This window comes from Lacerta agilis, chromosome 6 (genome assembly GCF_009819535.1).
Source record: "Lacerta agilis isolate rLacAgi1 chromosome 6, rLacAgi1.pri, whole genome shotgun sequence".
Classification (NCBI taxonomy): Eukaryota; Metazoa; Chordata; class Lepidosauria; order Squamata; family Lacertidae; genus Lacerta; species Lacerta agilis.
The window spans coordinates 90115203-90140366 of NC_046317.1; the positions used below are offsets into that span (position 1 = coordinate 90115203).

General features: G+C 44.7%; 1 protein-coding gene across 1 annotated transcript in view; it reads right to left on the reverse strand.

Moving 5' to 3' along the window:
• Window positions 1-11234: 11234 nt before the first annotated feature.
• RTEL1 (regulator of telomere elongation helicase 1) overlaps window positions 11235-25164 on the reverse strand; it is a 68217-nt gene continuing 54287 nt past the window's right edge. Inside the window, 10 exon segments of the mRNA XM_033153805.1 lie at window positions 11235-11290; window positions 11293-11326; window positions 11947-11958; window positions 14454-14557; window positions 15150-15293; window positions 16952-17149; window positions 18376-18621; window positions 19445-19558; window positions 22249-22386; window positions 23431-23641. Coding sequence (XP_033009696.1) covers window positions 11244-11290; window positions 11293-11326; window positions 11947-11958; window positions 14454-14557; window positions 15150-15293; window positions 16952-17149; window positions 18376-18621; window positions 19445-19558; window positions 22249-22386; window positions 23431-23641 — 1248 coding nt within the window. The 3' untranslated portion in view covers window positions 11235-11243.

Genomic DNA, 25164 nt, shown 5'->3' on the forward strand with positions numbered 1-25164 from the left:
AAGCTCAACAACTTCAATCCTAAAAAAAGCACAACTTTGGTCAGCCCTCACGCATGTTCACTTCATCAAATCTGGCCCTCTTTGAAAAAGTTTGGGCACCCCTGACTTAAAGGCCGACAAGTTTTGAGGGCATCTCCTTGTAACCCCTTGACACTGAGAGAACACACTGGAAATCCATATAGCAGCAATATAACACATACCATGTGGCCTTTCCTCATTATGTGATTATTCCACATAAATCCATAGTCCATAGCTGTCAACTTTCCCCCCTTTTTAAGGGAAATTCCCTTATTCCGAATAGGATTCTTTGCAAAAAGGGAAAAGTTGACAGCTATGCCATAGTCCCCCTCCTTGAACCTGTCCCCCTGGTGGAAAACAATAGGGTTGCCAGGTGTCCACTATTTGAGTGGACAGTCCACATTTTTCACATTATGTTCACTATTTTTTTTCACAAAATAGTGGACTTTTTTATTCAAAAGCTTTATGATGAAATGGTATTTTAATATGTGTTAAAATGTTTGTAAGAAAAATATAATTTAATTTAATTTTAAACCCACCCACCCCCCGCTTGTCCGCTATTCTTTGGAAGCAGACCTGGCAACCCTAAAAACAAAGAGCAAGGGGATACTTTGTCAGTACATTCTGACTTTATATTAATCCCTTCATGAATATCCTTCATGCATAATCTCCCTTTGCCCTGGCAGAGAAACTCTGAGCAAAAACCCCCTAACAACGGTCATCAAGGCAAGAACAAAGCAAAACAAGACCACTTAGATGTGTTGGAAAGAGTCCACTCAGCCTTCCAAAACATTACTGATGTTTTGTGGGGAAAACACTGTAGGTGGCTAGGTGGGAGCAGAAGGGGAAAACTTTTAGATGTGTAGCCAGGGATTATGATGTGAGCTCAGGCACCACAGGCTGCAGAATCCATCTGGCCTTTGCCAGAGAGCCAGGAAAAAAATTAAGGTGAAAGTCTGCCTTGAGAAAGAGCAGATTCCAACTGCTTCTCTGTAAGCTCAAAGCAGAAGCAGCCCAAACAGCCTTATTAGTTGGTTCCCCATAAATTGGAAGATACCTTATTTACTTGAATGTAATGCACACCTGTTTTGGCCGAATTATGTCATGGAAATTAGGGTGTGCATTAGATTTGATAGCGTGTTAGTTTCGATTGTTGAAAAACACCGCTGACATAGCAAATACTTTTTGGTTTTCAAAGTTTTGAAAACAGGGGAGATTTTCTATGCACAAGGCAAAAGGAAACTTAGATCCAAAAGGCACAGATCGCCTTCAAGTTATGTGGATTCTCTTCTTTTAATTTCCTCCAGGAGTTACTGTATTTACGCGAATCTAATGCACGCCTCAGTCACAGACTTAAATGAATGAGGAGGAAATAACCTTCTGGGAAATAAAGCTTCCAAGCCAGAATAGAAACTTAGGAAAACCACCTTCTCCCAGGAAGGAGACTGGCACATTAGGAAGTGTCTCTCACACAACAGTGAGAGGGGAAATAGGTGATCCCACAGGGTTATTCGCGTGGAACTGCCAAAATAAATGGAGCAGAGAAGGCAAGATCACTCTTGACCTGAGCAAAACTCTAGACACCAGCAGTGCATGTTACATGATGCTCCTGCTGAGCCAGTTTATTGGTAAGATGCAGCACAAACCCTCCATTGCTCAAACAGCCCCTCCTTGCAGCTCTTGCCGCAGAGCAGGGGAGATCAGGCATGCTGGACCCACCAGTGCAAAATGGAGCTCAGGGGCAGAAGGAAAACACCATGAGTCATGCGCCTCACTGGCCAAGCCAAAACGGCATTTCTCATGGGCGTAGCCAGGATTTTTGTTGGAAAGGGGGACAGGTTTTCGTTAGGGGGCAGAACCTCAGATTTTTGTTGATTTGTATTGATTTAGGGGGGCAACCACCCCCCTGCTACTTCCCTTGGCTATGCCCATGGCATTCCTGATTAGCAAGTGTATTGACTGGACCTGACACAGCTCCACACCTAAACTGTGACTTTCAAAGCCACCCTGAAGAAAGAGATGCCGCAAGCATTCAAACAGCTTCCTAGAAAAAGGACAAATACACACAGAGAGACAGGCAGGCAGACACAGGCAGAAAAACATGGCGGCATATAATGTGTGGGAAAATTCAAAACGCAGAATCAGAATGGTCAGAATAAGAGGATGTGAGGGATCACAGAAGACAAGCCTATAAAGAGAGCTACACTATGGGCAACCTAAGGCCCGGGGGCCAGATGCAGCCCAATCGCCTTCTCAATTCGGCCCGCAGAAGGTCCGGGAATCAGCATGTTTTTACATGAGTAGAATGTGTCCTTTTATTTAAAATGCATCTCTGGGTTATTTGTGGGGCATAGGAATTTGTTCATCCCTCCCCCCCCAAAAAAAATAGTCCGCCCCACCCCACATGGTCTGAGGGACGGTGGACGGGCCCACAGCTGAAAAAGGTTGCGGATTCCTGAGCTAGATGAACTCATCCTGCTCCTAACCATAGGCAAGGAACCTAGCAAGTTTCCCTTCAAGGCTACCATCTTGGTGAGAGGCAATGGTGATGGACGAAGAAGCCATGAATTAAAAATGGAGCTCTCCCCTGAACAGTGAAAAAGAGCGGGAAACAGCGGGAACTCACCAAGTGCCCTCCCTTCTGTCAGGACTTCTCTCAACCGCCACATGCTTGCATTCTCAGTGGGTTAGGTAACATAAGAAGCACTGAGCACCAACTGAAACCTCCTCTGAATTGGGAAGGGAAGGGGGAATAAGGGCCTAGGGAGGTAAGCGCTCAAGCGCCAGTTTCTGCGTGAAACGAAAGGCTGGCGCCATTTGAGGATGGGCAATATATAAAACAGCGCTCCTGGACACATGGGCAGCATCCAATGAAGCAGAGCGTTGGAAGGTTCAGGACAGAGAAAAGAAAGCACTTCTTCATGTGGCACATAGTTAAATTATGGAACTCCCTCCCATGGAACTTGGATGGCCTTAAAAGAAGATTAGATAAATTTATGGAGGATGTTGCTGTCGATGGCTACCAGCCGTGATGGTTCTGTTCTGCCTTCATGGTCAGAGGTAGCTACGCTTCTGAATACCAGTTGCTGGAAGACAAAAGAAGATGAGAGTGCTCTTGTGCTTCGGGTTTCCCACAAGCAGATACCCTCCAACATTTATCCTATGAAAACAGGGGTGTCCTATTCCATTATTATTATATTATTTATACCTCACCCATCTTACTGGGTTGCTCCAGGCACTCTGGGTGGCTTCCAACATATATATAAACAGAATAAAACATTAAGAAAATTCCCCCTACAAGGCTGCCTTCAGATGTCTTCTAAAGGTTGTATAGTTACAGGTGGGTAGCCGTGTTGGTCTGCCATAGTCAAAAAAATCGAAAATTCTTTCTAGTAGCACCTTAGAGACCAACTGAGTTTGTTCCTGGTATGAGCTTTCGTGTGCATGCACACTTCTTCAGATACACTGAAACAGAAGAGGTTGTATAGTTACTAATCTCCTTGTTCTCAGAGACATGGAGGGGAGGAAAAAGGAAAACTGGGACATTCCGGGATCAAATCAGAAACCAGGACGGCCTCTGTATATCCAGGACTGTCCCTGGAAAATAGGGACACTTGGAGGGTCTGCAGGTATTGGTTGGTCTCTGTAAGAACAGGGTGCTGGGTTAGATCGGCCATTGGTCTGATCCACCAGGGCTCTTCTGCGTGTTTCTATCCCAAACACGCAGGATACATAGATGGACCAAGAAGACAAAGGAATCCAAGGAAATTTGGGACTGAGGAAAACTAGCATGAGAGGAACACAAGGACCAAACCATCCCCAACCACAGGCAGGGTTGATCTAGCGAGAGGGATCAGTTCTCCTCCTGGAGACGTGGCCAAAGACTTTAGTGGACCTCTGCCTCTTCCTTCCTCATGTCATCCTCATGGGGAATATCACCCATCACCAAAACTTTCTAACAGTAAGAGCTGTTTGGCAGTGGAACGGTCTCCTTTGGGAGGTTGTGGACCTCCCTTCCTTGGAGGTTTTTAAGTAGAGGTTGTTTGGCCATCTGTCATGGCTGCTTTAGCTGAGATTCCTGCATTGAAGGGGGTTGGACTGGATGACCCTTGGGGTCCCTTCCAGCTCTACAATTATACGATTCTACGATCTTCAGGTAAAGTACAAACCACAGGCCACAGGCATGCGCTCCTGAATATCAGGTTTTCACTTTTAAAATATGAGCAGAAAGACTCCCACCTACGCTGGATACCCTGAGAATGGAAATTCATGGGAAATTATTTTTCGGGATTATGGTTTTTTGGTTTTTGTTTTAGTACTTGTGCCCTTGCAACTCGGCATTTACCAGTAATCAGGCTGAGAAAAACAAGGTTAGCTATGCCAAGCCTCTGACCATTCCCAGCTGCAGACAGCCTCTGACACAGTATTTAGAGTTAAGTGAATAGAACCTTAGGGCTGGAATTGCTGGAACCAGACAATGTTCCTGGTTTTCTGGAAATCCACCACAAATGCGAAAAGGGTTTTCTGGTTGTTCTGAGGAACTGATTTCGGCTGAGTGGCCAAAATGTACATTTCTGTGACAAATCTACCCTCATGCTGCAGAGGGAAAATGTGCTGCTGGTGTGCTCAGGTTTTTTACTGGAGAAATCTGGGTATGTATCCTTAGCTGACCCCTGGTGGTTTTCAGAAGATTTTTGTTGTTGTTGTTTTTGGCTGAGCCTCACAGTTGTGTTGGATGCATTTACCAGTACCTCCTCTGCAAATTACAAAGAAGAGGGTAAGTTTGTGAAGAGAGAGTAGCTGCAGTAGCAGGATAGGTGTGAAAAGTAGAGAAAGTGAAGTATTTCCTCAATGTGGGAGAAGCAGCAGGAAGCAAGAGGGAACTCTTTCTGGCTTAAAACCCATTGACAACCAGGAAAGTAAACTCCTTCCAAGAACAGGCATATTCAGGCAGGAGGAGGAGAGGGAAGAACTTTATTCAGTATTGTCACAGAGAATTCAGTGGTGAGACAACTTTCAACCCTCACCTGGGGTAGATTCAAAAGCAAGTAGGGCTCTGCACCGTCGAATTTGTTTCATCTGGAACAACTTCTGGATTTGGAGAGCTTGCCATTCTCTAGTTCTCTGAGGGCAAATAGGCCAAATGTTTTGATATTACATGACAGCTTTCCTTTCTTGCCAGTCCGATATTTGGTCTAAAAATTCATGAATTCTCCAGGCTTCTGACTGGTCCTCCGTTTCGCAGTACAGTAAATTATTGAAGGCCTATATCAAACTTATCCATCCTTAAAGAAATCAGCCCTGACTACTAACTGGAAGGGCAGACCCTGAAGTTGAGGCTCCAGTACTTTGGCCACCTCATGAGAAGAGAAGACTCCCTGGAAAAGACCCTGATGTTGGGAAAGATGGAGGGCACAAGGAGAAGGGGACGACAGAGGATGAGATGGTTGGACAGTGTTCTCAAAGCGACTGGCATGAGTTTGGCCAAACTGCGGGAGGCAGTGGAGGATAGGGGTGCCTGGCATGCTCTGGTCCATGGGGTCACGAAGAGTCGGACACGAATGAATGATTGAACAACAACAACATGTCAGGGAAGAAGGATTAACTGCCCACTCTTCACTCTTTAATTGCATGCAAAAAAAACCAAAACCCTACAAACAGTTCTTTTGGAAACCTGAGAAGGCAGAGAAACCTTTTTGCATGAAGCTGTGGTCTAAAGCACCAAGCCTAGGGTTTGCTGATCAGAAGGTTGGCAGTTCGAATCCCTGCGAAAGGTGAGCTCCCATTGCTCGGTCCCAGCTCATGCCAACCTAGCAGTTTGAAAGCACCTCAAAGTGCAAATAGATAAATAGGTACCGCTCCGGCGGGAAGGTAAATGGCGTTTCTGTGTGCTGCTCTGGTTTTGCCAGAAGCGGCTTAGTCATGCTGGCCACATGGCCCGGAAAAACTGTCTGCGGACAAACACCGGCTCCCTTGGCAAGTAAAGCAAGATGAGCGCCGCAACCCCAGAATCATTCGCGACTGGACTTAACTGTCAGGGGTCCTTTACCTTTACAGCCCACATGCTTGAATTTATTTAAGTGCAGATCCATTTCCAATATTTGCCTTAGCTTCTGGGCAACAGGGCTGCAGATTTCCCATGGAACAGGGATCATAGGCGACTGCTTAGGAGAGGTTAGCCCAGGAGCTACCACAACTCTCCATTTTGTTATTTCTCCCTAATGCTACCATTGGGTCCTGCCACCCTCTGACCCGACCAACTCTGCCCTGCCACAAAGTTCCCTACCCACAGCTAGAAGATTCATGCCCAGTGCCCACATGCTTCTTGTTTTGATGGCTGCTTTCCCATCTTGCAAGGGAGCAGTGGCTCTGCAGGAATGAAATAGAAAATTCTTTCCAGTAGCACCTTAGAGACCAGCTGAGTTTGTTCTTGGTATGAGCTTTCGTGTGCATGCACGTATCTGAACAAGAACAAACTCAGCTGGTCTCTAAGGTGCTACTGGAAAGAATTTTCTATTTTGTTTCGACTATGGCAGACGAGCACGGCTACCCACCTGTATCTGCAGGAATGCTCTGTCATCCTCCACAACCCTGCCTGAGGTGGGGCAGAATGAAGTCCTTGCCCAAGAGAGCGCCTCTCTTGAAAAAGAAACCAACCGCTGAAGTTAGTCAAGCAGTGTCACAACAGCTGGGATTCCAGAAGTTGGCCAGCAGCCTTCTGCCTCCTAGCTAGGCAGGGCTGAAGGGAAGCCCTTCCATTGGGACCGTTGTCACTAGAAGCCCCTTCAGTCTACTGGAAGGCAGTTCTTTAGAGAGCAGAGACTGTTTCACCCTGAAACCTTTGCATTTCCACAGCGTAACAATTGCATAGAAATAGCGTGACAATTAAGCCGTGTATTTCCATAGAGGGGTTGCAGGTGGCACTGTGGTCTAAACCACTGAACCTAGGGCTTGCCCATCGGAAAGTCGGCGGGTTTGAATCCCCATAACGGGGTGAGCTCCTGTTCACTCTCAGCTCCTGCCCACCTAGCAGTTCGAAAGCACCTCAAAGTGCAAGTAGATAAATAGGTACCGCTCCAGTGAGAAGGTAAATGGCGTTTCCGTGCACTGCTCTGGTTCGCCAGAAGCAGCTTAGTCATGCTGGCAACATGACCCGGAAGCTGTACGCCAGCTTCCTCGGCTAGTAACACGAGATGAGCGCCACAACCCTAGAGTCGTCCGCGACTGGACCTAACAGTCAGGGGTCCCATTACCTTTTTTGTTTCCATATAGTAACCATTAGGAAGGGCAAAGTATGGTAAGATGCCGTAGCTCTGTGACATTGATCTGTCTCCTGATGGTTTCTACTGTTAGTTAAATGTGGGGTGACTCAAATTGGATCACGGCAGAAGTGCCTTTTTCCGGAGGTCCGTTCTTAACCTGAAATCATTCTTAACCTAAGGTACCACTTTAGCTAATGGGGCCTCTCACTGCTGCTGCCACCATGCGATTTCTGTTCTCATCCTGAAACAAAGTTCTTAACCCGAGGTACCATTCCCAGCTGCAGGTTTGCTACCACCATCATCTGGATTGCAGCCTTATTGCTTCCTTCCTCATAGAAGTCCATGACTTCTACTGATTTCTGTTGAGACAGACTGAATGGAACCTAGTTCTTCCTATCAACCTGTTTTGGCAGGGCTCTCCAACGTCAGATTGTAGTGATGGTGCGTGTGGTGGAATGCTCTTCCATAATTGCCCCTGTCCTTTTGCATAGAAAACTAGCATGTCTAGGAGGAGGGTTCTAGCTTGTCTTCTCCCACTGACACACTGGTTTTCTACAGGCAAGCATGTTTTATTTTTAAAGATCATTTTCAGATTATCAGAATGGGAGCATTAAATCATGTGAGAACTAGGCCATCGTGACAATCCTGTCAGAGGTCTAAAAATAAAGAGACACTGTCTGTCTGGAAAGGGGCCACACGTGTCAGAATGATTCTATCTGGTTTCATAGGCATTCCGTTTAGAATACGTGACTGAGACATTATGATTTGGAGGCCCTTATAAGCAACTTCCTTTAAAATACTGCTTTGTCATCCTAAGAGAGACAGTTGATATATAACTCTGGCGGTGATGACGAGGAAGTCAAGTGGCTGGGAGTGCCGATACCAAGGGACTTTTTACAAACCCAGCTGTTCTGCATTAGCTGGGAAATTAGCTATCAACCTGAGCCTTTAGTATCATTGGCCCGGTCCTGTGAAATATTTTATTTCATCTCTGTTATGAGAATTATAAGGTCTAAGATAAAATAAATGTACCAGGCAAACACATACATACTGTAGAATGCCTTGGGTCTTGCAACCCACGTGGCCATCTTGTTAAATAAGCTACATGAAAACCACTGGACAGCGAGTCCTGAGTTGGTGGGTCAACTTCTATGATGTGGCAATAAATAAGGCTTTGGAAAATCAGTTTGTAATAGAGTTCATAGAAGCATCTTTCCAGCCTTGAGCACAATGGAATGGGCAGCTGATAGCAAGTGAGTTATTGTTGAGTAAATTGGCGCTATCTCCCATGAATATGGAAAGCAAACACTACTAGAAACTACTAATTCTCCAGCGCCAAAATATTTCCTCATAGAAGAGTTGCTTTTGGTCAGTCAGTCAGTAGACTAGACTATGTTTATGTGGAGGGTTGTGTGTGTGCCTGAATAGGCCAGTTTTGGTTTCGGAATTGTTCATTTTTCCAATCTAAAGTTCAGTTCTCCACATCAGTTTGAAAATTCGCCAGCACTGTAGTGTACATTTCTCCCAATATATACAATTTTGCCCAATATGCACATTTTTGCAAAGCAGTTCCCCCTAATGCAACATTATTTTCACTAACATACAAATGTTTATGCACACTTTATATCCCACCATATGGATCCTTGCACAATTACTTGGTTGCCGAACTGCATCACAAAATTCAAATACTGTAAGTTTGAATAGTGCAGTGGATGTCTTTCAGTTTGTGAGAATTAGGCAGTTTGGCCTTTAAATATGAACAAAATGACACACACCCCATTCTTAATGCATGCATCACAAGCAGCTTTAAACCCGCAACAACTTCATTATTGTTTTGCAGCAGAATGGTCCTTCTGATCTCTGCAGTTGGTTATGGGGTTTGAAGGCATTGTCATTCAGCAGAGCCAGTGTGGTGTAGTGGTTAAGAGCGGTAGGCTTGTAATCTGGTGAACCGGGTTCGTGTCTGCGCTCCTCCACATGCAGCTGCTGGGTGACCTTGGGCTAGTCACACTTCTTTGAAGTCTCTCAGCCCCACTCACCTCACAGAGTGTTTGTTGTGGGGGAGGGGGGAAAGGAGAATGTGAGCCGCTTTGATACTCCTTCGGGTAGTGAAAAGCGGGATATCAAATCCAAACTATTCTTCTTCCTTTAACACGTGAGGACCCAACCCTCTGACATCGCTTAAGTAACGTCAACTTCCCCCTATCTTGTAACCCACTCCTTCGACGCTCCTGCAGGCTGAGGGTTGGGGTATCAGTCTCTGAAGAACTATATTCCAATGTGTCTTCTGTCTCTCTGAGCTGCGCACCCCCTCCTTCGCTTTCTTCTGCAGCTCTCTTATCAGTCCTCCCTTGCAGATCTGGGCTGGCGTCCAAGTCAGATAGCTGCAAGAGTTCACTGGCGTGCTCTAGCCTGACACCCTTGCATAATTGACCCCACTGCTCTCGGTCAGGAGAGGTGGAGATGGTCTGTAGCCAGAAAGCACAGGACTCTTAATTGCTCTAGCCTTTCTCATGGTTAAGCTATTTGCACAGAGACTTCTTTGAATCAGAGGTGGTGCACAGACTGGCTCCCCATCTACTATCATTCACTGTAGCCTTAACTCCAGCACTGATCCCCTGCCCACCAAACAGATGCCCTGGAGTCCTAAATTTTAGTGTAAGAGATGCCTAAGATCTTGGAAGGCTGTGCTCACCCTCCTCAAATAATTGTTTCCCTAGAATTCAGTAGTCTTAAAATATTCCGTGCTTCCTTTCATCAGTTGCTCCATAAACATTTTTCTCCTCCGTATGTAGTGATCTCCCACAAAACCCTGCATTATTTTCAGTAAGTGAATGCAACCCCATTTGTTTAGCTTTACCTCTGAAGCCATGATTACTAACCCACATGCTTTTTGCCAAGTGACACACCATAAGCAAAAAACTGTTAATTTTGTTATGTGGAGGGCTGGAGTGGGGAAAAGAGAACCAGGAGTCCGGTTGTACAAGCATATATCCATTGTGCAAGTGGGTGGCCATCACTGGACGCTGTCCACGATTTTTGGAATGCTGATATTGAAGCCACATGGCAAATGCGTTTTTTTATTTATTGACATAGTTTAACACATACTATTTCCCACTTTTGAAAACAGGCAATTTTTCAATTCACAAAAATACTTGCAGTTTATAAAAATATAAAAGCACTTAATGTACTTAAAATTTATTCCATTTACTGCAACAGAACCAATAGGTTGTTGCAGAAATCCTTCTGAAGCATCAGAAAGCAGAGCAGAATCCCTTCTTATCAGCAGAAGTTTCTGACACGATGCACAAGTAGCGAAATTCAGAGGCTTTCTATTTAAGTAGCCTGAGCACCAGCTCAGGACTCACCAAAATTACAATGACTATCAAAATTGACAGCTGACTATCAATATGCACAGCCTTCTAATGAGCAGACAATCCACCTCAATTTCAGGTTTTCGTTTGGTCAGTTTCTCTGAACTCTTTTGGTAGGCAGCTGGCAAATACCACAAGGCCTGGTAACACATCAAAGAGTTTTTTTAGCCCCTGCAACTGATTGCTTTTACAAAGCCAGGCATGGAAACCACAACCATCCCATAGGGAGACAAGCCATAATTATCATGCCTCACTGAAGAGACTGTTATAAGAAAAATGATTTTATGCTTTTGTGTAAAAATGTCATTCTGAGAGCCCAACAACTGCCAAAAGTGTTAGAATGTTGAGAGAATCAGGGTTAAGTGTAATCCTAAGATTACTCTGTCCTTTCACCTTCTGCTGCCATTTGTCATCGTGAAGACCATGCTGCTTCTCCAATCTTCTGCTCCGCATTGAAAATCTCTTCTGATGGAGGAACTTCAGGGTGGCGACATGAAGGTGGCAACATCAGCCCAGAGAACAAGACCAGCTTGCTTAAAACAAATGTACACTTTGCTTCCTTTCCATGGTCCCTGGGCTATTTTTTGCCTCAATGTATACCTCTCTCATGGGGATCTGGCCAATAATTCATAGATAATGTATCTTCTTGGTATCACTTTGCATTCCCGGGCACTCTTGGCAACCTGAGGGGTGGGGTGGGGGTGAAGCAGAAAACAGAAAAAAATTGGACGCGCCCAACACTTATATTTGACATGAGCACTCCACTAAGAACAATAAAGATGTTGACTTCTGCCATCTGCAAGAACTTATACATCTGACTCACACATGATTAACCCGAATTACACCACTCATTCTGCTTCCAAGATCTGGTAAGGATCTGGGAAGGAAGATTAATGCGGAAGGGGGAGAGATGCTTCAGAGAACAGTTTGCTCTGAAGCACCTCACACCCCACCCCATTACATGTCGCCCCCAGAGAGGTTTAAACGGGTGAGGGAGGCACTCAGAGAGCAGTTTTGGAAATGACTCTCTAAAGCACCCCCCTCATTTAAAGGGGTTTGGCGATAGAGGATAGGTCAGGGGTAAAGGGAGGGGTGGTTGGTCAGGTGGGGGGGGGGGAAGCAGGGTTGGTGAGCGGGAGAGGCAGGAGCCAGCAGCACCTAGTTTAGTAAATAAAAGCAAAGCACACATGGGTCAGTCATGTACTTAAAAGCCAAATCTAAGAACCCGCTTCCTTAAAGCAAGAATTGCAGAATGGCTTCTCCACTTGAAGGTTACCACAGGGTGAAAAAACTCTTTTAATGAACTTCATAGAGCGATAAGCCACAATAGAGAAGCAATGCAAAGCTTGCAGAATAGAAATGCTTGGCCCAACTGAGGGGGATAATCTAACTTTAAGTTAAGAGTTTGATTTCTAAGTATCTTCTGCTCTTCGTTTATCTCATGAACCTGCAATTTTTATTTAAAGTTTGGGACAGATAGGGGTTTACACACTAGACTTTGATTGGGTGCCTTATGGATTTATACTGAATCATTTATTTATCCGACAGGTTATTTATTGATTATTCTAATAAAAAAATTATAAGGCTGACACACATTTCCCCTTCACTTTGTTTTGGTCGAACTCAAAAAGACTGCCACACGTTTGTGACATTTTGGTTAGTTCTAATAGAAGGCATTGCCCAACTCTGGATTTTAGAGCTCAATTCCTAAATTCCTGCTTCAATGATGCAATCCCAGGTCTAGGAGAGGAGGAAGCAAAAACGTTCCAAAGGTGTTAAAGAAGCAAACTCACTGCGGTTCTGGGTAACAGTTGCTGACCTTACTGCTTTCATTGGCATTGCCTCCCACACCCCCTGATGATGTCTGAGTCAGGTTCTTTCCCATCAGGGGAAACATTAGCCGATTTTTGCAAATGGCCATGCTGCTTGACCACGTGTGTTATTTGTTGGCACTTCATGGAAGACAATGAATGCCTCAAGGACCCAACTCACAGGTATTTAACTTGTCAGGGAGAACTTTCGAAGGCATAATTCCACATGCTGCTCATGTATTTGGTAACCTACATAGGCCTCAATTCACTTTGATGATTAGATGCTTTCTCTTACTACCCTGTTGGTGCCCAAAAGGGCAGAGAGCTGGCTTGATACCTCCCGATGACCTACATGCCTTGGTGAGACAAGAAGAGCTAAGTTTGGCTGCCAGGGCTGCCTGGTTCAAGACCCAGGGTACACTGCAATCATGCCTGACGCATTACTCCTGTAAGAAGGGGGTTGGCTTCACACTCTGAGGGACGGGGAAGTTCTGGGTGAGCTGTGGCACATGGAGGAGTTTGGGGGTGAACTTTCAGGGAGCGTGGAACGAGCTGTGCAGGGATGGGGATTGGCAATAGGGTGGAGGTGGCAGGTAGAGGGGGTGGGGATTGGATATAAAAGCGCTGTAAGGAGATGAGGGTTTGGGGTGAGATGTAACAGGAAGGGGGAGGTGGGAGGTTGGCAGGAGCCCCTACTCAACAAGCACTGTTTCAAATCAGCATAATTGATCACTGCCAACTCTGGTGGTTTTCTTTCTCTGGAACTGTTGCAATTCCATGATTAAATGCGGCTAACTCCCTGTACTTGCTGCTCCCTCAGTCATCCTATCCTTTTCTCGTTAATCAGCTTCACCGGAACAATGATAGCTCAAATTGCATTTGCATATACTTAATTTGCTTTAAATCCCACGAAAGGGGAACATTTTTCAACTGTAATTTCATACAATTTAAACCGATCAAGAGATTAAAGCTTGCAACCCATACCATTTCAATGCGTAACCAGATGACTGACTCATGTGCTCCAAAGCAGGAACATGGAAAACCACACAGTCCTTCTCTGCCATGTACCCCCTGAATAAAGCTGAATGACCAGGTGCTATTGGTACCTTCTGACAAGCTCTGTGCATTCCTGTTTGTGCCACTGCCTCACGAGAGAGAGGACGCCTGTGGCTGCAATGGACCACAAGAACAACCCATTTTTTTCTGGCAGAGGAAAACTGTAACAACTCCACAGTTGAAATATATATATATATATATAATATATATATATATATATATATATATATATATATATATATAAAAATTCCAGTAAGAACAGGGGTCACCAACCTTTTTCAGCCGTGGGCCGGTCCACCGTCCCTCAGACCATTATGGTGGGCCGGACTATTTTTTTTGGGGGGGGGGGATGAACAAATTCCTATGCCCCACAAATAACCCAGAAATGCATTTTAAATAAAAGCACACATTCTACTAATGTAAAACATGCTGATTCCTGGACTGTCCGTGGGCCAGATTGAGAAGGTGATTGGGCCACATCCAGCCCACGGGCCTTAGGTTGTCTACCCCTGAGTAAGAACAAACTTAGTTGGTCTCTAAGCTGCTACTGGACAATTTTTTTTATTTTTTAAATATATTTCTACTGTGTCAGACCAACACAGCTACCTACCTGAATCTAACTCCAGAGTTGAAAACAGATTTTAAAATGTGCAAGTCACACATCTTTGGAGGCAGGGAAAGTAAGTAATGGCCAGTAGTGGTCAGCAGGCAGGATGCAGCAGGATCACACTGTTACTACGGCTTACCAGGAGGGACAAGGCTGTGATGCTGTGACACACTGCCAATCTGACACTAACCCTGCCAGCTATGACTGGGAAAATGGCTCCATTATAATATTAAGAAGTAGCTGCTCTACCAGTGAACAGAGAAACCAATCAGACAATTTTGTTTTGAGGAAAGGAGAAAGCAAAACTTGGACAAGCAAAACCGACCTTTAGGAGACTCTCCCAGCACAATTTGCAACAAGTGAAGTCGCACAGCTGGCATTTAAAAGGCACACCATGCTCAGATTTGCATTTTCCACACTGGAACCCTTCTGGAAAATTGAGAAAGTGTGTGACTGTTAAGAGACGGACTCCTTTTGGCAGCTGAAATACTGCCCCCTACATAGTAATGGCATTTTTTGCACAGATAAAATGCGTACAACAGAAGCTGTCAGATTTATTGCTGTTTGATATTATAGTTCCCCGAGGACAGCAGAGAAAACACACTCTGATCTCTAGCTTCTTCTGGGAAGAAGCCAGAATGAACACAGGTAGGAACTAACTAATGGAATTGTCTTCTTCTCAAATTTTGGCAACAGCAGCTAGTGGCAAGGTTGGAAAGCCTTTAGCTAGACAACTGAATATATGAAGCTCCTATTTACTTAATGAGGCCATTAACCCATCCAATTTGATACTGTCTGCTCTTGACTCTACATTCTCAAGGCTTTAGGTAACCAAATATTTCCCAGCCTTCAAATTTGAGGTCCTTTAGCTGATGGTGCAGCACACTGAAACTGGGATCTGGTGCATGTAAAGCATATGTCCTGCCATTGAGCTACTGCATTCATAGTGTATTTCTGATGCAGTTGAGGTATCCTTTCTTTTGAAGGAAGAAGGGCTTCTACCTGATCCAATTTTACATACCCCTTAATGGTGAGATGGGCACGCTGTCAGAATCCATGGGTGTGCGGACACTGCTTGGACCTCCCTTGGAGTTCTGTGATTCCAAGTTACTTATAGGGGTGGCATTAGTTAGGATCTTCTCTAGCATCTCACTCTTGGAGGAACCTGCAGAGGAGATCTTACATCTCAAAAAGCACACGCAACTATGTATGAGCAGTTCTTTTCTTCTATTTATTTATTGCTTATTTACACCACCCATCCTCCAGGATTAGGACACATGGTACTTGCTCCACAATTTAAATAACTACAGGGCTGATGGCCAACATTCCTTTCCTGGACACTCAAGAGAGGGATGGCCAATCGACTCCAGTTTAACTCAGATAATAATAATTTATGATAATAATTTATTATTTTTACCCTGCCCAACTGGCTGGGTTTATTTAGGTCCAGTTTAACTGGGCTTCAGTTTTGGATTTGGGATGGAAAGTATCTTGGCTGCCCAATGGGATAACCACTGCTGGGAGAGAGACAGGGGGACACAAATGCTAATACGAAGAGCAGGAACATTTTTCTCCTTGAACACAAAAGCCAACACGACTAAACCCAAGGCACAGTTCAAAGAACAAACTAAAACCAGTGTTATTAGCAACTATAGTGGTACCTTGGTTTACGGACTTATTCCGTTCTGGAAGTCTGCTCTTAAACCAAAGCATTCTTAAACCAAGTCGTGCTTTCCCATAGCAGCGGGGGACTCAATTTACAAATGGAACACACTCAACAGGAAGCGAAACAGGTTCTTATTCCAAGGCAAAGTTCACAAACCAAAACACCTACTTCCGGGTTTGCAGCGTTCTTAATCCAAGATGTTCATAAACTAAGCTGTTCTTAAACCAAGGTATCACTGTATAAGCAAAATGATATAATTTACACTGATACTACCTGAAGAAGCAGTGTTGGATAGAATGCCCACCGTACACTTCCAAGAAAAGGAAAAGGTTCCACCACAGAACCTGTTTTGTACCATGAGACAGGATTGATCTGGGGCTGTGAATTGCTTTTAGGTAGCTGTTGTAGCTGTTATATTGTAGTGTGAAAGAAGAGTGTGATAGGACTGGTCTGGGAAGATGAAAACATCTTTACGGAGGAGTCAAACTTGCAAACTGCTCTGCCTCCTTCTGGTAGGTGGGGCAACACCAAAGCATCTGTATTCTCTGGATGAGTAATCAGGAAACTATCTTTGGGGGGGGGCAGTGGATAAGAACACTTCAGCCTAGATGTGTCATTGAAAATAAGTTATCCGTTATGGCACTGCACCATTAGAGTCAACAAAAATATGTAACACATCAGATGCAGTGTGAACTGCCAGCTTTAGACACTTTCAGCTTTCGTCAGCCTGCTCTGGCTGTTTTATAATAGTATACTCACAATCTAAAAATCTGGGTGAGATTTGTGGCTACAGCTAATCCTTAACTCATTCTTCCTTAGTTGTCTGAGTAAACACAAAAGAGTAAACACAAAATGAGCAATAATTTAATTTTATCTGGTGAGCAAACAAAGAGTCCACATTTGCTGCCCCTTTTTGCTTGATGTAGCAGGGTGGGGGCTGCCACGTTTTTCCTATTAAGCAGCAAATTTCACTGCAAAAAAAACGGGCTGCTGTATCTTATCCTTAAACTTGTGCACCGATACATTCTGCTGATTCATTGAACGGGAGAAGGCTGCAGCTTCTTTTTTGTTCCCTTATTGGTGGATGGAAAGAAGAAAACCTGGAACAGACTTCTTTGAGGAGGAGGGGAAACTGTACTGAAACAATTAACTCAAACCTGGGGTCGGGCTGACAGCTTTATCCTGAAATTTACTCTCTTCCACCATGCAGTTTGAGTCCCTCAAGCCAAGGGAGCCCTCCTCCTGTGCTGGTAACAGAGCCTCCTCACTCTCCTCAGGGCAACTCATTCCAGTCAGCTCTTTACACATCTGTCTGAACTGTTTTTTGTGATGGGGGTGCACAAACATGGAGAACCCTGTGAACATAAACAAATAATGAAGTGTACACACAGTTGGAGCCAGCTTGTTATAAGCCAGGGAATTCCAGGGGAATGGGGAAAACATTTTACTTCAAAATGATAAAGACCAACAACAACAACAACAACAAAAACCTGGTCACTAAATCCAGCCTGTTCTGGTTTCCAGCTACTGTGGCTGAATCATTTTACTAGTCAGGAAGACTCATTGTCACATTCACACAAAGAGCAGCAAAAATAATTGCATACTTGTCTGCCCCCCGAAAAACACATGCTGGGGAAATCCTCTTGGGAACCAGGACAAGTCTGAAGCCTTGCAATTTTCTGGTTAAATATGTGTAGTGCCAAGGATGACTGTACAAGATCCAGAGCTGGCCTGTTCAGTCAACTTGTCTGAGTGTAAAGGTGCTTCTAAAGTAATCTAGTGAGATGAAAAGACAAGAGTGCCTTTTCCGCATGGTACTTAATCTTTTACCTCCTTGGAGGTTGATGAGCTTATTAGCGGAACTGTTGTCTATATCCAAATCAATACCTGCATTTGTAAGAACTCGATTATTTAGTGTGGCAGCACCCACACTTTGGAACTCCCTGCCTGTTGGTATCAAAGAAGAAGAAGAAGAAGAGTTTGGATTTGATATCCCGCTTTTCACTACCCGAAGGAATCTCAAAGCGGCTAACATTCTCCTTTCCCTTCCTCCCCCACAACAAGCACTCTGTGAGGTGAGTGGGGCTGAGAGACTTCAGAGAAGTGTGACTAGCCCAAGGTCACCCAGCAGCTGCATGTGGAGGAGCGGAGACGCGAACCCGGTTCACCAGATTACGAGTCTACCGCTCTTAACCACTACACCACACTGGTTCTCATTCAAAGCAAGAGCCTTCACTGTATATGAACTATTGCCCTTAACATACGCATTTTCCAGCATGCTTTTGGTTGGAAAGGTGAATTTCAAAGGCTAGAGGTGTTTCAATCCGCGAACCGTTTCAGGAAGTGCAAATGAAATAAATTCGGATCAAAATGCAAACCGGGCTAAACTTCTCCCCCATCCGTATGTGATACTGATGTGCCATAAAGAAGTTCAGCCATGGCTGCTGTGCAGCTTGTCAGGGATGGGAACTGAACTCACTGCCCCACCACACTGAGGAACAGGCTTAGTAACGTGTGGGTGGAAAGAGCAGAGTTATGCAGGCAGCAAGACACCCTGAGAAACAATCAGGCAGATACTTGCTTTGTAGTAGATGGAAATGTTCTGGCTTCTCTGTGGTGAGGGCTGCAACCACAGACACCATGGCATCGTAGTCATCAGTCTTCTTGTATGCTGACAGTGCTGAAAAGAAACTGCTGAAGCTGCTTTGGTCCAGAGCCACCTTGAGGTCACTCAGGTAGGCTGATCGGATTATTTGGTTACGGCTCTCCTTTAGGGAGCTGGGCATTTTTTTGGAGGGGTCAGCAGTCACACAGGCACTGTTTCCTCCTGTTAAAAAGCACAAGGCAAGGCACATAAGGACAGGATCCTATATGTAGCCGTCTGAAACAGATGAAGCAAAATTAAGAATGTTCCTTGTTAGGGTTTTTGGGGGTTTTCCCCTTTTTGGAGGAGGTGGGATCCTGTTTTGCTAGCACAGCAATTTATTTGCATACTGCCCCAACATCTCTTAATACACACTGATGTTAAGCTGCAGGAAAAGTTTCCTCCTTAGTGATGGATGTGCAATGCTTCAAAATGATAACAAAAATGAAATTTAACATGTACAAGGTAAGCAAATCATGTGTGAGTCAAAATTAACGCAATGAGTCAATAGTGACTCAGATTTATTTAATCTTGACCCAGATATTGGGGTTAGTGAGCCTCTGGTTCTCTAGAAGTTGTGGGACTCAAATTCTCATCCATCCTGCCAACATGGCGAGTGGTCAGGGACGTTGGGAGTTGCTGAATTACAACATGTGGAGGACCGCAATTTCCCCATCCCTGATTTATTTGCTGCCTTTCACAGCAAACCCAAAGCGGCTCACAATTGCGTTAGAAGCCATTAAAATACAACTAAAAATAAAATTAAAAAATCTCATTGCAATTATAAAATTAAAACAGGGTTTTTCAATGGGGGGGGGGGCATCTCGTGATTTTAACATCAGCCCAATGAACGTGTGAAGGTGTGATTCAAGGGACTTTTCTTTCATTACTTTGTTAAATGGTCACAAGCTGCACATACTTTCATTGACATATAGGAACTAAAATCAAGTTTTATTGCTCCTGGCATTAACATACTTTATGCATTTCTTCTTTACAGGAAGCATACCTGCAATGCCCAACCCCAAGGTTAGGTGGGAACCTCCTTTATTCAAATGCTGCTCAGTGTTCAGCTGCCCAGTTGAACCACCCGAAAAGGTGGTTTTCTCGTCACATTTCTTCTCTAATATCAAAGAGAACAAGATTTAAAAAAAATTGCTTGAATGAAGGTGGGAAGTCTTGAGAGAGTACGTTAAAAACAAAAGGAAGGAAGTCCAAGGAAATCATTGCAATGTATCCTTATTTCTTAATCCTAAAATGACAGGAAAATCCCTTTCCCAAACAATAGGAAGAATGAACAGAATAACAACTTCTTCCTAAGGGAGGCCAATTCTGACCATTTTTATTTAAAATATACCACATATTTGTTTGCCATATATACCGTATCTCGTTAAAGCAACACCAAAGTGGTGTACAATAAGAAGTACAATTGGTGCCTATCTGAAGGGTAGTTTTCCAGTGGCATGGCAAGGCTATCGGACTGGGTTGAGGGAGCTGTGTATGTTTGGCCTGGGAAAGAGGAGACATGACAGCCATCTTCAATTGTTCTTGCTTGCTCCAGAGGGTAGGAACTGAACCCGTGGCTTCAAGTTACAAGAAAGATTTCAATGAAACATCAGGAAGAACTTTCTGATGGTAAGAGCTGTTCAACAGTGGAATGGATTCCCTTAGAAGGTGGTGGACTTTTCTTCACTGAATGCTTTCAGGCGAAGTTGGGTGGTCATCTGTCATGGATGCTTCAGTTGAGATTCCTGCATTGCAGGGGGCTGGACTAGATGACCCTTGAGGTACTTTTCAGCGCCACAAGGCTGCTGAGGTAGCAGTGCCCCCAAATGGCACTTGGCCATGGTTGCAGTAAGCCTCCTCAATTAGGTCTGAGCAAGACATACTTATTTAGAGAACAAAAAACATAACTAGTATGCTGAAATAGTCTGGCAGAGTCAATATGCTATCAATATAATACTGAGTATGCAACAGATTTTTTGTGGGAGTATTTCCTATCAGTGCAAAGGAGAGGTCTTGAGGTCTATGAAAGACTGAATTCACCACAGAAAAGCTAGATTAGGGAATGAAACACAAGAGCATTTTAGTCACTGAAAACATATCCAAAATACCATAAATCATGAAGTTGGAAGGGACCCTGAGGATCATCTTGTCCAACCCCCTGCAATGCAGGAATATGCAGCTGTCCCTGATGGGGATTGAACCTGCAACCTTGGTATTATCAGCACCACGCTCTAGTCCAGGGGTAGGCAACCTAAGGCCTGTGGGCCGGATGCGACCCAATCGCCTTCTCAATCCGGCCCACGGATGTCCGGGAATCAGCATGTTTTTACATGAGTAGAATGTGTACTTTTATTTAAAATGCATCTCTGGGTTATTTGTGGGGCATAGGAATTCGTTCATTATTTCCCCCCCCCCCCCAAAAAAAAATATAGTCCGGCCCATCACAGGGTCTGAGGGATGGTGAACCGGCCCAAGGCTGAAAAAGGTTGCTGACCCCTGCTCTAGTCTAACCAACTGTGCTATCCACCCAGTAGAGGGTAGTTCTAGGTGGAGAATGATATTCTAGGAGGGAAATTCAATGGAAATTTGGTCTAATGGGCCAAATGGAGCTTTAGTAAGAGACTGGAAAGCTCGGTTCAGGGTCCAGGTAGGAAACCAGTGGGACAATGGGTTTATACAATATTTTAATTACTTTTACGGAAACATTTGAAGTCAAATTGACATGGGGTGATTTTCTTCCTCTTGCAAGCTGGAGCAACTCCCTTAAAAGGCCAGGTTACAACATCTGGGGTTTTTCAGTTTTGAAAAAAAGTGAGCAAAGGAGGATATAATCAAGGTTTTTAAAGTTATGCATGGCACCGAGAAAGTGAAGAGAGATGATTTCCGTGTTTGCAACTCTAGAAACCTATCCTTTGTTAATGAAGAAACTGTCACAGAGTTAAGAAACCCATGATGCAATGTCGGGTCCTACCAGGTTGGGAATAACTGAATACAGCCCCTACATGGAATATGTAGGGTGCCGCCCAGGGTTATTACTAAGAAGGCTTTTATCCTTGGCTAGGACTTATAGGAAGGAGGTAAACTACTGGCTGTGCTGGCTAGGAGCTGGAAATCCAACAAGATCGGGAGGATCACAGGTTACCTGTCCCTGATTGACAGCTTCCACAAAATGCTTAGGACTCAAGGAGGACGATGCTGCAGGTTGTTCCTACGTTAACCATCCACTAACCATGCAGGCATAAGCTTCTTCTAGCAACGGCACTGGCACTGAGGGTCTTTAGCACTTCTTCCAAAGAAGCTGCCATAGCTCGTTGGCAAAGCACATGCTTTGCTTGCAAAAGGTCCCGGGTTCAATTCCCGAAACCCCAGAGAACTGCTGGCAGTCAGTGCAGGGAACACCGAGCTAGGTGAACTAGGCATAAGGCAGATTCCTGCAATCCTAACTGAACAGCATTCCAACTGGCAACTCCAGTATGCATGAGAGTGAACTTATGAAGACCTGGCTCTGGGTCATTAAATAAGAAGAGATTTGCCCCTTCAGCCATTGGGCTACTCTAGCAGCAAAGGAAGTAACGGCCAAGGCTCAGAGGCTGTGGCTTAAAAGTTATTCCTTGACCCCAGCTCTTCCCTTCAGTCACTGGGATCTTTAAGGGGCTTAATGATCAGATGGGCAGCAACTTGGGATGACAGAGCAATGATGCAAGCATTCTAAAGACAAGAATCCCTCCCTGATGCTGAATGAGAACACACAGAGAGGCAGGAACTCTCAGAGGGCTGCCAACTCCTCAAAAGTAAGGCTGTTCTCACCTGGGTTCTTGGCCAGCCGCAGCCTCTCCTCTAGCTTCAGGCTGTGCTCAGGTTTGTAGCCACAGCCCACTCCCGTCAGGGAACAGCAAGCTTCATCAAACTGCTTTTTGTGCTGCGGCCGAACAAACTGGTAAAATTCTTGCACAGAAAAGAAGAAAGGGTAAGTTCACGGAATCACACTCCGAAAAGGTGCTTTGTTCAGGAAGGCATCAGTACGTTCCTAGAAATTTGTCACCCCCGCCTGCCTGTTCCAAAGTATTTTCAGGGAACAACAGTAGCACATTGACAAAAGAAGGCTTGCCACCTTGCAATTAATGTTCCATAGCTCATGTTACAGTCTATTCATGTTCTGACAAGTGATGGAAACTACCGCTAATACCAAATTTCTTTCAAAACCATCTTCAAAAGGAAAGCCCTGCTGGATTAGATCCAAAGGTCACTCTGTCTTGTCCAGCATTTCATTTCCAGCTGTGGCCAGACAGATGCTTCTGGGAAGCCCATAAACAGGGCATAAAGGCAAGCGCTCCCTCATCGTTCCTCCTCTCCCTGCTTTGGTATCTGGAGGCATGCTGCTTCTGAACCTGGAGCTTCCATCTAGTTATCACAACTATTAGCTTTTGAAAGACCAGCCTCCTCCAACCATGAATTTGTCCAAGCGCCTTTTAAAAGCATCTAAGCCAGTGGCCACAACCACATCTTCTAATAACACATGGACAAAAGGGTTAGGCCATTGGCCTGATTATTTTATTTTTATTTATTATTATTCCAAGGTGTCTATCCCGCGTTGTCCCAATACCTCCATTTCCCCCCTTCTGATGTCTCCTTGTCTGCTTTAGATCATAAAACTTCTTGGGATTATTTCCCCCTCCCCCACATAACCAAGCAGAAAGAACGTGCATCTGCATCCTAAAAGAGTTAGGGTTAAGCGAGGAAACTGCTTGTTTTTCTTGTATCAGAGATACACAATCGCAAATCCAAATGGATTTATTCAGCAAGAAAAACAGCCGACATTACCTGTTTGCACAGCAGAAGGAATAACAATAAAAGGATAATTAAAAAGTGCAACCAGCACATGGGTGATGTCTCCTGCTTTGCACTTTGCAGAAGACATTTCATTAACCATAATCATTTATGCATGAAAACCAGCAGGTGCCCAGAAGAGATGTCCAGGGACCACAATACCTCGCAACAGGACATGTTTTTTCTGGTCTTCCATGAAAAGTGCGCTCATCTGGCACAACATAGTACTGAAGTCATTCGTGGTTTTGTACTGCTGCAGAGCCCTTGAGAACGTGTTAAAATTCAGCTGGCTCAAAGATTGCTTCACTGTTGCAATGAAAGCTGCAGCCCTGGCAGTTTTAGTCTCTGAGAGGTCTTGGGCTTTGCCAGCCTGCTGGGGAAAAAAAAAAGAGATTTAAGGAAGCATGATCCACAAGCAAGCGCTTTTTGCACACAATTCTCCAGCCCCAATTTCTTCCTTGTAACAAATGATTAGGGAAGAAGAAGAAGAGTTTGGATTTCATATCCCGCTTTATCACTACCCTAAGGAGTCTCAAAGCGGCTAACATTCTCCTTTCCCTTCCTCCCCCACAACAAACACTCTGTGAGGTGAGTGTGGCTGAGAGACTTCAAAGAAGTGTGACTAGCCCAAGGTCACCCAGCAGCTGCATGTGGAGGAGGGGAGACGCGAACCCGGTTCACCAGATTACAAGTCTACAGCTCTTAACCACTATACCACACTGGCTCTCACTGAGTGACCTTTGGCCAGTCCCTGCCTCTCCGCCTAACCTACTTCACAGGGTTGTTGCAAAGATAAGATGGGAAGGCGAGAACCATGTATGCCACCTTGAGCTCCTCGGTATATAAAGGTGATGAATGCATGAATGGATCGTGGAAGTAAGGATCCCCTTAAAGGGTCTTGGGTTGGTGCTTCTGGGTCCAGCCTGGCTCTCGGATCTGAATGCTTGCCTTGTGTCACACCAATCTGTTAGCTGTAACCAATAAAAGTTGTGGGCATTTTTATCCCATCCCTCATGTGGTGCGATTCTTGCTTTTCTGCTCTGCTCCACTGCAGAGCCTCAGTCGTCGTTTCTGGATTAAATGTGACCGACGAAAGTAGCCTATTGAGCCAAGCGGTTTACAAAAGTAGAATGGTGATTTCCATGTGGCATTGTTTGGAATTTACTGCAAGAATGCCTGTCTGGTTGTGGAAATTCCTAGGTTTTCTTAGCACATGGGCTGGAAAGGCAAGTTAAGAGAAGGAAACAGGAACTTCCCTTGAGAGTAAGGTTTGCTATCTTGGATGGTGATGCTGCTGCTGCTGCTGATGGTGATGATGACTACAGTCGAAACACTGGTCTTCCTTCTCTGAAGCAACCAAGGGGAGATGGAATTCTTTTGTTTTATTTAACAAAGTGTATATACCACTTAATTGATAGAAAACCTCCAAGCAGTTTTCTTCTTTGTCCTACAAAGGGAAATCTAATGCCACTGGTCCCACATGCCATGCCCCCCTTGAGTGCCTTCGCCCACCTGCCTGCCTGGAATGACTCGTTTGCCTGGAAGGAGGATGGAGAGGGATGTGTGTTTGTGTATGTATATATATATGGAAACCTCTGACTTCTGCATGGCTGGAAAGGAACCTACTGTGCAAAGGTAACAGCTCCATGCATCACTGTGCCTGGTTTAGTACTTGGGCCCCCCTGAAAGGTTGCCGAGGAATGGGATGGAAATAGTTTCCTACTACTAACCTAAACCTTTATGCTGAAGGTTTCCCCAAGAAACTCATTTTGGCTTTTAGAGACCACCATTTTCAAGAGGGCACCTGTGCTTTTCGAACAATGAAGCATTTGAAGACTGAAAGAGATCACCTGCATTTGGCTTCATCTTTCTCTCATCTTTCTCCTATTATCTGAT